Here is a 14231-nt window from a genome sequence, read left to right on the forward strand (position 1 = left end):
AGTAATCCCCTGCGGCTTGAGATTCTGCCTTCTTAGGCCACTGCTTCTAGTGACACCGCTCTGTCCTCTGCTCTTACACCATGTAGATAGCTCTCACCTCCATGCCTGTGGTTTCAGCCTCTAGGCCCAAGGCTCTGCCCTCAGAGTCATCCTTTCTCGTCCCTAAAGAGCAGCATATGTTTGCAGCTGAGTAGTTTTATTAGCCTGTTTCACGACTCTAGTCTGGTAGCCTTCTTTTTAACTTTGTCCTGTCTTTGTTTTTTTCTGTCCAATCTGACAGCGTTTATACTGATATAACATTGTCAAAAACCTAATGTGTCTCCCATATATGTCATGGGAAGCTCCACTATTGGAAAAGACAGTCTTCTATAGATGTTTCCTGGCTTCTGCAGAGATAAGTAAATTAGAAGGCGTTCTCTTCCAGAAGGAAGGCAAGGTATGGGTGTCAGCCTGGAAAGCTGATGAGCCTTTAGTGAAGAGGGTCAGTCTGACCAAACAATACTGGATAATTTGAGAATGCAGCATTGGGAATGGGCTTGTACCATGACCCAACAGGGTCTCTTGACTATCTTAATGCAGACGGAGGCCAAAGTGACCATTGGCTATGGATTTTGCCTATCTGCTGAAGGAGGCTCAAAAAGTATACCTTTGGGAATCTTATGAACTTACAAATTTCTGGTTCTATGGGGGCACTTGTAATGCACATCAATGAAATATGACTTCCCTTGCCCTGAGCACAGATCATGAAAGGACACATCTTGCAGTACAGTTAGCAATAGAAACTGTACAGAAGACCATCCATGTCCTCTAGGAGGGGGGCGAGCCCTGCTCTCCAGCAATATCAAGGAAAACCAGTCTCAGTACAAGCCTGTGAACTGAGACGGGGTGATCAGCTTTGTTCCTAACTGACTTGGAACCCAGAAATAACCAAACCATGGCCAGTTGAAATGATGCCTGTCTGCAGAGATCTCTAGTATATAGGCAAGATCGATTCTGTTGGGAAGGTATCACAAGTACCTTTAGAATCCTTACTTATTTGTTCCATAATGGAATTGAACTGTGATGTGTTTTAACATTGGTATTGTTGAGAAGATTCAATCGCCTTATGAAAACAAGTTATGATAATTCTGATATTGACGATCACATGTATTGGGAAAGTAGGTTAAAGCCTTCTCAGGATTGATACCAATGGAAAATGACTGGCCTAAGGAAGAACTAGATTGTACTAACCATTAGCTGAGTTCTATACTAAATAATTCTGCACAAGTTTATCATAAGGTACAAACAATGGTTGATAAATTGGGGAGAAAAAAATGAGTAGTCAAATTAGTACAAAAATATAAAAATGTGTGTAATGGCTATAACGGATGGATTGTTTATTTTCAAATGTATTTTTAGCTCACACTGTCTCCTCCAAATGTTAATTTTTATACTGATGCAATTGCTGTATCTCTTATATTGATGCTATATGACATTATACTAAACAGAAAAGGGAGAAAGTTTCAAAGAAAGTCATAATTTCGCTACCACACAGTTTATTATATATGATATGAGCTATCTAAAAACAGAAAAATACTCTCCTTTGATTAATACTATCCAAATTTATCCTGAGCACCTCACAAAATGGCTATTGAGTGGATTTCTCAGTTGAGCTGATATTCCATCAATGGGCACCAAATTTTTCTGAGATTACACTCCTTTATGGGTTGCCAAAGTCCTCAGTGAGAGACTGTCGTCTTTAATTTTTTAAAAAAATCTGTTTACCTACAATCATTATCCCTTTCTAGAGGCCCTTGGTCGTCATCTATGTGAAATGCTCTTTTTCTCTTTTCTTCCCTCCTTGTTCTAATTGTCAGCCCAGAACGTAGTCATTGTAATTCCGTTCTTAGATCACCCCACATGGCCACCACCCTTGCTCTTACCGACTGCTGCGCATGGCATTCACGGCAAACCACTGGGCAACCCCAGTCACGGCAAACGGGACCACACTGAATTACGACCAGTGGTTTTTTTTTCCTCTTTACGCCTACATGGACAAAAGACTTTAAAGAACCTGTGACCTTGCTACCGTCCCTCTCTCCCAGAAAAAGGGACAATTATTACGGTTTAGTGACCAGACCCTAGATAAGTCCAAATTTGAGATCAATGACCTCCACAGATTGTAGATATCTCTTCACCCTCCCTGTATTTGGATTAAAGAGATTCAATTAACCCAGCTAATGAGGGGCCTGGTTCTGACCTTGTGTAGTAAACACCTTTCCCCTGCTTCTCCGTGTTCCCCCACCAGATACTACTTCCTTTGTAGCCAGGATATCTTGTCCTATTTGCCCCAGGCTAACACCCCATGCACATTAGAAACAGTATTCTGAGGCTTGTCTGCAGAGACCCCAATCTGTAAATCACCGAGGATAGAAATTCCAACTCAGATGTGATTATTTGGGCATTCTACCCGGGGGAAGTATTTTTACTCATCGTTTTTGTGGTCAATCAGAGCAGCACTCCCATAATGGGAATGATACGCTAGAAAAAGATGGTCAGAAACATTCATACGGTCTGGCCATTCCTTATTTGTACAGACATTCTGTCTCTCACACAGCCTGGCTGAAGGACTTCCGGTTTCTGGTCTGGCATGTAAGAAGCGTGAAAGTGGACACATGATCTTAACAAGTAAAAAGGCTGATAAAAAAAAAAAAAGGATAAAATCAAAAATTCTTCTTAGATCTGTAACAGAAGTGAAGTCACAGTGAAAACTGCTTCACAAATTGGAGAGACTGACCAGCTAATACAGAGGAATCAGCTTCCTGGAGCTGAGCTCTACGAATTGAAACCTCCAAGGGAACCAGTGCAAGGGTGGAGATATCTGAACTGTAAGTGAGGAATTGCCGGAGGCCCAGTGTGGACAAGTCTGAGACACAGCAACTCCAGGGGGACCCCGCCATCAGGGGGCCCTTTCATGCCCCTTGTGGGTTCTACTTCCTTGAGCTCTACCAGATTCTCAGAGTGAATATCAGTGGGAAAATTCCCTTGTGCTTCTGGCAGATGGAACAGAAAACGATATGTTCTGAAATCAGGAGAAATGAACCAGAGCCTAACCTGTTGGGGTTTTATCAGAGGCTAACCAACCAGAGGGAAGCGAGATACGCAGCTCCAGCCCACTCTAGCCATCCTGTCCCATCTGGTGGGGAGGTAGGACGGAGAAGCACGTGTGAAACGCATAGTCCACAGACTGAGACCACAGCACGACAGAACATGCCCATCTCCCGCACCTCACCACATCACTAACATTATTTACAACCATTGCTTTTACCCAGGACATCATGCCTGGCTATCAAGAGAAAATTAAAAGATGTTCTACAAGACAAAACAAAGTTGGAAGAGACAGAGCAAACATCAGAACCAGACTCAGACATGGCATAAATGTTAGATTTGCCAGACTGGAAATTTAAGACTATGATTAATATGTTAAAGGCTTTAATGAACAACATAGACAGCATGCAAGAACAGATGGTCAATGTAAGCGGAGAGACGGAAATTCTAAGAGCTGAAAAGAAATGCTAGAGATGAAACGCTGAATCAGAAATGAAGACTGCGTTTGATGGGTTCATTAGCAGACTAGACACAGATGAGGAAATCAAGAGTTGCTGAGCTTGAGATGATCTCAATAGAAACCTACACAACTGAAAGGCAAAGAGAAAAAAAAGACTGAAATGAAAACACCCTAGAATATCCAAGAACGGTGGAGCAACATTAATGTAAAATACACATACTGGTAATATCAGAAGGAAAAGAAAAGAAATATTTGAAACAACGATGGCTGAAAATTTCCCCAAATGAATGTCAGACACCAGAGTACAGACCCTGGAAGCTACAGGACACCAAGCAGGATGCCCAAAACTATACCTACACGTATTTTCAATCTACAGAAAACAAAAGGACTATTTATTCATCTATTGATTTTAATTCATTATCATCAGCACTAACACGTGTGTTCTCCGTACAGAATAACACAGAGAACTACAGAAACATCACATATTAGAAAAGCCTCCATAGAATTGGTAGATAATTCAAAGTGAACCCTTGGTAGGGATAGTTTCGACTGAGTTAAACACACTTTTGAGCTAATCAGGACGGGTACAACATGGGGCCTACGGATGGAGCTCTGGGTCGCGCTCACCACTGTTTAACTTGTTTCTCCGAAACAAACTGCCCATGAGGCTCTGTAGCATCCGAGGGCAAAAGGGCCAAGTATACGGGGGTTTCTGCGCCTTCCTCCGCGCTTTTGGGTGCGTTGGGTCCTGCCATGTCAGTTCTCACCCACCCTGGACAGCAGGCATTCAGGAGGATCTTGTCCCCTTTCCTCTGCGCGCTCAGGTTCCTGGCATGGATTCTGGACAGGACCGTGACACCGATTTTCGTCACTCCATAGGCGGTACTCGGCCAGCCCGCCTTCTGGTGAATGCCGTTCTTCGTATCTTCCACGAACTTGTTCATGAGGCCCACCAGCTCCTCCTCGCTGATGGTCTCGCTTCTAAACTTCTGCTGCAGCTCTGGGCTGCAGTTCTTGAGAGCAGTGAGGCTTGTAAAGCTAGACACATTCACCACTCTGCCTAAAACACAACAGCAATGGTTACTCAGAAAGGCACACACCAGAATGACGAAAGCCAAATTTACTGGATTCTGGATTAGGAAATTTCCATCTGAGAAACAATTACCAGTTTGTTGCGAGCATTAATGAAGATCGCCTCTTGGGTGAAGGACATGAAACAAGCCTGAAACCTGTCAGACCCGTAAGTGTGCCTCAATGATAATGTCAGAAAAATGTCTGAATAGGGAGGAAGGGACCCAGAAGTTCCATAAGAAAATGAAAATGGTTTATACAGGAACACGGTAAGGGAGATGAAAGTAGGTTCTCATCGCATTCAGGAGTAGACAGCTTCTTTGCCCCTAAGGCCTTTACACCTGAGGATCTTACAGTCAGGGTGCACGGCAGTTCCAAGGTAAATACAGAGCACTGGTTTGACTGAGGAAGATATAAACCACCCAGTTCAGTGGGCTGAACTGCCTGCTGTTTCCTCTGTATTTGGGTTTTTATCAACTTGATCAACCTGACAACACGATTGTGGAGTGGAGCAGTGGAAAATGGACTGTTAAAGGGATGTCCACACGAGGCATGGCCTCCGGACGTCACATGGCAGTTTAGGGAGCGAGTCATCGCAGGACATGTGAAAGCCCGTCAGAAGAACCACCGCAGGGGACTGGAACCAGTGAGTGGGTACGCCGGCGTGCGCTTGTCTGAAGCAGCCACCTGGGTCCCTGAGAGCTGAAGAGATGCAGAGGTAGGACAACTGCTGACGTATGACCCTTGTGCCCTCTGGGGCGCAAAATACCAAGGCCCTTTCTGTTTGCCAGGACGAGAGACAGAGACTGCAGATGGCTACGGGAGACGCCCCGGCGGGGAGGCCCCGCGCAAGGCTGGCAAGCTGGGTTGAAGGCAGTAGCCCTGGAGATGAGACAGTCTCTGGACCAGGTGGCACACACGCTGAGGTCAGTGCCACTGTTCAAGTAGTACAGCGAGATTGCATAAGAAGACACCGATGTGGACTGACGAGTCCACACACCTTCATCCTCAGAGTAGCGGTTCAATGGAGAACAGAACGGGCAATTAAAACACTGGTCGTCTCAAATATGAGATCAAGGTATGAAGGGCTGGCTCCCACACGTTCGTGAGCACGTGCTCACACTCAACATGAGGGGTCCAAGGGAGACTCTCCACTGGGCAGATTCCTCTGCATCTTGGGGGATTAGGGAAAGAGGGGCTCGGGAAGATGCTTGGGTGACTATATGATTCTTTCCCACGTCACCTCAATTTTCTTTTTTAATACTCAATACAGTGGTTCCCAGGACCAGGGCTGCAGCCATGGACATGGGAAGCAGCTATAACCCCTAAGCAGGAAGCTGTAACTATAGTTTTACACCTTTAAGTCAGAATTCCTAAGGGCCTATGGAGTAGTTTGTGCCTTCACCCCATCTGGCCAGACTGGAGTGGCAGCGAATGCAGCCATGCTGCCGCCTTGAGCTCGTCCACCAGTTCTGGACCTAAGCAACCCTGTCCTGTAGGGATGGGAGGGGACTGAAGGGAAGGCACTCGTTAGACTAGAGTTCCTGCCGGCAATTAGGATCCGCACAGTGGCTGAACTTGACATCCCTCCAAAAGATGAAAAAGTGTGGGGAGAAGTAGGAATGGTCGCTGAAGGTAAAGGAATGAATAAATGGGTTATGCAACAAGAGAAATCCAATATTCCATTGCTGCCTCCCAAGGCTTAGAGCAAGAGATGGCATCGTCGCTGAGCTAGACGATACCGGGTGCTTCAAAGGGTAAAGCCACGTGTCACCAACAGCACTCCTGCCTCCTTTGGGGACCTGATAAAATCGGGTGGAGCCTTCGAACCCAAGTGGCATGGCTCTGGGAGATCTGGCCGTATGAAATGGTGATGAACTGCACCATTGTTAATGACTCAGTGGCACTCTAGGAATATGCCACCATCTTGATTTTTATCATTTGGGTTCCATGAACAACTGTACTGTGATATGGCGTAACACTAGCCTTGTTGGTAATGTTCAATTACCAGATGTAAAATGAGTTACATGATGCTACTGACATTGACAATCAAATGTATTGGAAGATTGAGTCAAAGTCTCCTCAGGATGTAATACTGATGGAAAATGATCAGCCTGATGAAGAATTGGATTTAGCAAGCCATTGGCTATTTTCTGTATTATTAAATTAAGGAAATAAGGAAGCCATTGGACTGTGGTGGCTCTAATATCATGGTGTCTATGTAAACAAAACGAAATCTAAGCCTGTAAATGTCTCAAGGTTACAAAACTGAAACCTAAGGACCACCAATCCTAAACAGCCAACGAGGCTTGAAGCTGTAGCCAATCAATAATTTCCTTACTTTGCTTTTGCCTTTTCTCTTTAATAGTCTCTTCCCAAGCACCTGCTGGTGAAGCATTCCTAATCACGTCCAGCTTGGCACATCCTGATTCAAATCGATTTTTTTCTCAAATAAACTCATAATTTTTGGATATGCCTTATTTTATTTCTTAAGAATATTAAATCGTTCTGCACAAATAGTTCTATGCTCAATAAAGTATAAACAGTAGTCGATCAAAAGGAGAGTCAAATTAGTACCAAGACAGGAAAATTTATGTAGCAGCTTGATAGGATGAATTACCTGTTTCTTTAAATCTATCCTTACCCCCATGCTGACTCCCCCAACTATTAGGCGTATTTCTGGTACTTTAGCTATGCCTGCTACATAAATTCTATACTAAATTTACATGCTAATGATCCTTTTTCTGGAAGAAAGCCTTGCCAAAGGTCCAAGTCCTGTAAAAAAACAGAGGATTAAGCTTGGCCAAAGGAAGGTTTGGCCCTTTGCCACCCAGGGATGCCAGGAGTTAATCTTTAAACTCTTGGAATGGGCTGTCTAATAAGACTATTCTTATTTACTGGGGGTGGAGTGGGTAGGGACAGGCTACATAATCTAAGTTAGCAATGTGATTATGATGAGGCTATCTGGTATCAGCTGGATCTCTGGAGGGGCAGGAGAACAAGGTCAGCCAAGAGCACAATGAACCATGACTGTATAACCAACCCCCAACAAAAACACCAAACATCATGGCTTAGGTGAGCTTCCCTGGTTGGCCGTACATACATGCTGTCTGCAGGACTCCACTGGGAGAGGACAACAGGAGACTCCATGCCTGGTCTTTCCTGGACCCTGTCCTAGGAGACATTCCCCACTATTGATTTGAATCAGTCTCCATTTCCTGTAATACACTGTAACTTTGAGTAGAATGGCTTTGCTGAGTTCAGAGTCCTTCTAGTGATTACTGAGCCTGAGGGTGGTTTTGAGGACCTCCCAGACTCGTAAAGACCAGATACGTACGGTTGGTTGGTTTAGCATCGAGAAACCAATTATTGTAATACACTGTATCACTAGCACATGATCAGAAATAGAAAAAGATTTTAGGGGTGCCTCGTGACTTGGTGGTAGCGAAGGCTCCACTAGCCTGAGTGCGATCATTCAGAGAGGGAGAGATAGGAGGGAGGGTCGGGCATGGAACCCTCCGGGAAGGCCAACGTGTGAGGGAAAGGAGCAATTACTGTTCTGAGGAGACTTGTGAAGGAAGGACGAGAGCCAGTTGTGCAAAGATCAGCAGGACGAAGAGCACCGATGACGGAGTGTGCAGAGTCCTTAGGCTGAAGGGCAGGCACTTGGCCCTGATGCGATAAGGCCAGTGTAGCTGAGCAGGGAGAGGTAGCAGGGGTCTGAAGGGGTGACCAGAAGCAGGCAGGGACAGACCGTGCCAGAAACACGACAGCATGGGCTCCTCAGACTCACCTTGGGGTTTCACGAGAGGCAGTAGTTCCCTGGAGACATCTAGGGTACCAAAAAAGTTTGTTTTCATCGTCACTTCTGCTTGTATATGAAACGGTGTGGGATCCTTATCTTTTAGGGGAGAAGGAGAGTTAAGAGTTAATAAATAGTGGTCACTAGTGGTAAAATTCCATAGAATGATATAAAAAATAGCCCATGTGAAATCCGGTGAATTTTGTGTAAAAGCGGCTTTAGTTAACAGTATTGTGCCAAGAACAATTTCCTCTTTTGATGATGCTCTATATGTAAGATGGTGTCACTGGGGGAGGCTGGGTGAAGGAGGTGCAATGCGACCTCCATGAACCAGTCTGAGCAATTTCCTTACAGAATTAACCCAACTGCCCTGAAGTTCAAACCGAGAGCAACTGCGCCCACCTGTTAAAGAACCCCAGAAGTCCAAGCCAAGGAAACACAAAAGTCCATTTGGGTGAAAAGCAACTCCATTTCTCTTATACTTCGATCTCTCCTACCTCCGTAGGGAGGCATCCAGCATTCCAGAAGCGAGGAGCCCCACTGCAGTGAATCCCCGACAGAACCGGCCCACCCTGGCTGGAAGTGTTCCAGACTACTCCTCCCCTGCGACCACCCACCCCCTTACTCTTGAAGGCGATGCCGGCGTTGTTGACCAGCACGTCCAGGCCCCCGTACTCCGTGAGCAGAAAGTCGCGCAGCGCGCGGATGCTCTGCAGGTCGACGATGTCCAGCTGGTGGAAACGCGGGCTCAGGCCCTCTCCCTGCAGCTGCTGCACAGCCGCCTCGCCCCGCGCTGCGTCGCGCGCCGTGAGCACCACGTCCCCCGAGAACTGCCGGCACAGGTGGCGCACAATGGAGAGGCCGATGCCCTTGTTGGCGCCGGTCACCAGCGCTACGCGGCGGCCGGACGCCATGACCGGGTGGCAGACGCGCCGGGTAGTTGCACCGCGCGCGGGGCTGCAGCGCACACAGTCTGAGCACAGGAACGAGCCCCGCCCGGGGCCTATTGCTGAGCGCGCAGGCGCAGTCCCCGCTCTTTGGGGCTTGGCTTCCCGGGGCGTGGAGAATGCAAAGGTGGACGCCGCCCCAGGGCTGTGAAGCAGGCAAGCCAAAGACTAAGGCTCTTGGCTCCTGGCGACTGTCCGCTGGTCGGCGGAGAATCATTCTGATTGGTCCTGTGAATCCATTTCCTCACTTTAAAATGGGGAAGAGATGCATCCTGACAAGGGAATTTCTGTGTGAGAAAGGACTGCCGAGCCCCTTGACTATACTTAATCTGAACCCTGTCCTTGGTTCTCCAAGGGTTTTTCCTCGTATTCCCCTAATCAAGCGTTCACAGTTGCGCTAGAAGAAATGAGGCCTTTGTACAGATCTACTACCTGCCCCACCCTGGTGTTTTGAAAAAATATAGCTCGAATTGAAATCTTTGGACCGGGCGTTGTGGAATAAGCTGGGAGAACGTGGCAAGGCATCAAGTATGTGTTGAGTTGTCCCTTAAGTATGTGAAAGCAAAGTTGGTGGCTTGTCCTTCACAGGGCCACCTCCCTGGATACTTGCGAGGTCAGGAAGTTACCTGTAACCAGGTTCTCCACAGTACAGGTGCAAGGGGGTTTGCAGTCCTTTCTCACACTCAAAGTAAGCTTTCAGGATGTATCTTATCCCTATTTTAAAGCAAGGAAATGGATTCACAGAAAGTTCATCAATTAGTTCAGTGACTAGAAATGAATTTTCTTCCTTAAACTATTTAGTACTTACAACAGAGGAACAGGGGACTATAAGGTCATTTCATTTCTGTGCTGTTTCTTATGGCAGATGCTGGCCACGAGTGGCCATTTAAATATCAACTTAATGAGAATAATATGATTTAAAATTCAGTTCTTTAGGTGCACTGGCCACATTTTCAGTGCTCAGTAGTCACACGTGTATTGGACAGTGCAGATATGCGATATTTCCATCAAGGTAGACAGCTCAATTGAAAAGCATGTTTTAGGTGGTACCCAATCATGTTGTAATTTCAAGGTGAGTTTCTGATCAGTTGCAAAAAAAAAAAACAGAACTGACAATCAGAGAAGAACTTTGCTTTGTTTGACTAAAGCTTTTATTGAGATACTTGTAGATTCATTAGGTAGTAAGAAGTAGTAGAGATTCCTTATACTTCACCCAGTTTTTCTTAATGGTGACATTTTGCAAAACCGTAGTACAATACCACAATCTGGATATTGACAATCCATCCTCCAATCGTATTCAGATTCCTTCAGTTTTGCTCGTACCCTGTGTGTATTTGTATATCCACCACTATAGTCGAGATCTAAAACATGTCCATCAGCATGAGTTTCTTTCCTGCTGCTCTTTTGTAACCAAACATGTCTCTCTTGCCCTCCCCCTCCCTGGAACCCTGTCTCCTGGCAACCACTAATCTGTTCATTTCTAAAAATTTTACTGTTTCAAAATATGACATAGATGTAGTCTTACAGTATGTAACCTTTTAGAATTTTGTTTTCCATTGCGAATAATTTTGGAGGCTTATTTTGGATTTTCTCTCTTATCCAATATATGCTTCATCTGTCACTTGCTAGCCTTTCTCCACACTGCTACCTACTTCTGTAGCTGGAGAGCCCGTGTGAGGAGATAGTAGGATACATTAAATTCACTAGCAGGGACACTGGGTTATAGTGCGAGGGGTCGGGGGAACTCTGGGCATAGGGAGGGCCTGCTGTTTCAAAAGGCGAATTCTAAGATGGCCATGAATCATGATTTTCAATCTAATTTCTCATTTTGGTACTGGTATCAACACAAGAATTGATAGGTCAATGAGATAGGATGTTCCAGAAAATATATACGCATATAAAAGATCATGTAGCAATAAGAATTTGGCACATGAAATAAGTGGCATTGACAATAAAAGGGGGAAAGAAGGAATTATTCAAAAACGGTACTGGGAAAAGGGAGTAATGATTGGAAAGAAAAAAGAGATAATGCATGCCAGTTAATTTCTAAAGAGAGAAAAAAGTGCTTCCTCACTTTTAAATGTATGGTTTTATAGGTAGAACCATACGATGAGTATAAAAAATATAAGTAAAATTTATATTTTTTAGTATGGCAAAATGACGTCGTAAGCATAGGAACAGGGAAGACTCGCGAAGGGAAGGACTGACAGATTTGACGATGGGGACCTTTTTGAAAAGCATGCTAATTTAAAGCTGGTGAATTAAATTCTACTTGGATGATTCTGTATTTTTTTCCTCTGTCAAATTTTGGGGTTGATCCTGGTGAGACGAGGTTGAAGGGGTTGAAGGGTGATTTGCAGGGGGGGGGGGGGCGGACAGAGCAAAGGTGAAGGGCCCAGATCTCTGTTATTACTCCTAATGGCTGACTTGGATGGTCCTCCTTAAGTTGGGAGAGTCGAATCTGAGATCATCCTGGCTGCTGTATGGAGAAAGAATTTTATCACATCTATTAACTTGTGGAATAAACTCACATCTTTACTACCCACTGGTTTGAAGCAGTTATTTGTCTGAAGCATAGTTTCCTGGGGTCGGTCTTTAAAATAAAAGATGTTGGAAAAAATATTGTTAAATTATAAGTTATTAGGCTCTCAGGGTCTTCCCTTGCCCACGATTATTTACTCTCACAGAAATCTACTTGACAGCTGACTTTTCTTCTTACACTTTATGCTTGCTTAGGGTGTTCAATAAGTCTTCCTTTAGGGGTAGAGCACAGACTTTGAGTCAGAGAATCAAATTGTGGCTGAGCTGCTTAGTATTTGGTAACTTCTGCTGTAGCCGTCAGTCCCCGATAGACACATGGACCACCAGAAATCAGAGAGTTATAGGAAACACACTATTCAGCCAGCTAGGTCTGCCAGGGTTACCCAGACCCCAAATTAAGCAGCCTCGAAATGTAGAGAGGTACAGGGTTTTAAAGCCCGAAACCCCATTCTTCATTCTGAACACAAAAGTCTATTTTTCTTTTATTTTCTGTCAACCCACAGGTCGATTGTGCAAGCGGAGAAGGTCATGTTTCCATGGGTGATAGCTAAACAGTAGTTTTCCAGTTAGCACACTTTAAACAATTGCTTAATTCTGTCAGAGATAAAGCCAAATGCTAAAGTAGTAATTACAGATTTTAATCAATAATATATTACTGCAATAGGGATGGAGGTCCAACATGAACTGAAGTCAAAAAGGATTTATACAGTGGTGACTAGGCATCTTACAGAGTAGGGAGGGGAAACAGAGGTGCTTGAATAGAGTCAGGACAGCGAAAAATTCCCAAGGGCTGGTCAGTGTAAATGCTAATTAGGCCAGCTCTGCTGGCTACACAGAGACTAAGGGACAGAGGCCCTATCCTTTCTGATGATTACATTTCAAAGGAGATACATAATATCTCAAATGCACAAGAGGAAGGATTCTCAAATTGTATATGAATTATACAATTCTCAAATTTACTTTTTAGTAAAAATTAAATACATTTACATTTTAGTAAATGCTCTAAGAAAGGGTAGTAAAGGGCCTGCCATCAAATGCAGGCTAAGGCAAACAGTAAATTCTGTTGGTAGCTTTGAACTCCTTAAGGAGGGCTAGGTTCACTCTAGGAATGTGGCCTTGAGCTGTTAGAAACTATGTTAATGTTTAGTTCTTTTAATGTGTCAGTGTGGAGTGGAGGAAATCATTTACGCTAAATCTGTAGATTGTACAGGTAGGGGGTTGAGGCCTCACTGAGGCAAAGGCTCAGAAGAGCCAGGCTAGAGTTTGATCAAGGAGAGAAGCTTTGTCAATTCCTATCTAGAACATGGGAGTGTACATTACCTTTCTTCCTCATAAAAGGAAAACACTCGTTTCATCTGCCCCTTTTCTTCCTGTCTTGAATGTATTTGTGTGAGAACGTGATGACTGAACTACCACAATCATGAGACCACGAAGAAACATAAAGCTGAATAGTCAACTCCCTAATGATGGTATTGTGGAAAATTAATTTTGAGCTTTGACGACATGACTGAATCATGGGTCCAAATCTGAAACCATCTATTTCCAGCGCCTCTTTTCCTCTCCCAGCTTAATTTTAGAACGAATTTTAGGATATTTGCATATGTCATTCAGAGATTCAGGTATATCCCTCATCGAACTTCCCGATTATTACATCTTACTGTGATGCTACATTTGTCACAATTAAGAAACTAACATTGGAACAGTAGTAGTAATTAAGCTCCACCCTTGATTTGGATGTTACTAGTTTTCCCCTAATATCCCTTTCCTATTCCAGGATTCCCTTCGGAGTATCCCATTACATTCACTGTCATGTCTCGTTAATTTCCTCTGATTTATGAGATTCTGAGTTTGTTTTTAATGACCTTTGACAGATTTTAGGAGTACTGATCAGGAGTTTTGGGGTTTGTTTGATGTTTCTCTCAAGAAAGAACTGGGGTTCTGGGGAGGACTACCACATAGGTGAAGTACCCTTCCTACATCCCAGGCATGCTATTGTTGTAGCCACCAGCCCCCGAAAGACACAGGGACCACCAGAACTCAGTGAGTTATAGGAGACACACTCTTTATTCAGCCAGCTGAGTCTGCCAGGGGTATGCAGACCCCAAAATAAGCAGCAGTGAAATGTAGAGGTATAGGGTTTTTAAGCCCCAAATTCCATTCCTCATTTTGTTTGAACACAAAGGTCTATTTTTCTTCTATTCATTACCTGTCGACCCACAGGTTGGGTCTGCAAGCAGGAGTACAGAAGCAGAAAGCTTGTTATTAGAATGTTATGTTCCTGTAATTAAAAGCCTATGTTCCTATGGTGATAGTAATTTCCTGC

At 44.4% G+C, this 14231-nt stretch overlaps 1 protein-coding gene across 1 annotated transcript; it reads right to left on the reverse strand.

The window, feature by feature from the left end:
* Positions 1-3937: 3937 nt before the first annotated feature.
* Positions 3938-9404, reverse strand: LOC107499360 (carbonyl reductase [NADPH] 1). Its single transcript, XM_016123466.2, has 3 exons — positions 9046-9404; positions 8412-8519; positions 3938-4607 (listed from the first exon to the last, which is right to left on the reverse strand). The coding sequence occupies exons 1-3, from the start codon at positions 9332-9334 to the stop codon at positions 4171-4173; spliced, it is 834 nt and encodes a 277-aa protein (XP_015978952.1). The 5' UTR covers positions 9335-9404; the 3' UTR covers positions 3938-4170.
* Between the last annotated feature and the right edge of the window lie 4827 nt (positions 9405-14231).

This window comes from Rousettus aegyptiacus, unplaced genomic scaffold (assembly GCF_014176215.1).
Source record: "Rousettus aegyptiacus isolate mRouAeg1 unplaced genomic scaffold, mRouAeg1.p scaffold_m13_p_4, whole genome shotgun sequence".
NCBI classification, from domain to species: Eukaryota; Metazoa; Chordata; class Mammalia; order Chiroptera; family Pteropodidae; genus Rousettus; species Rousettus aegyptiacus.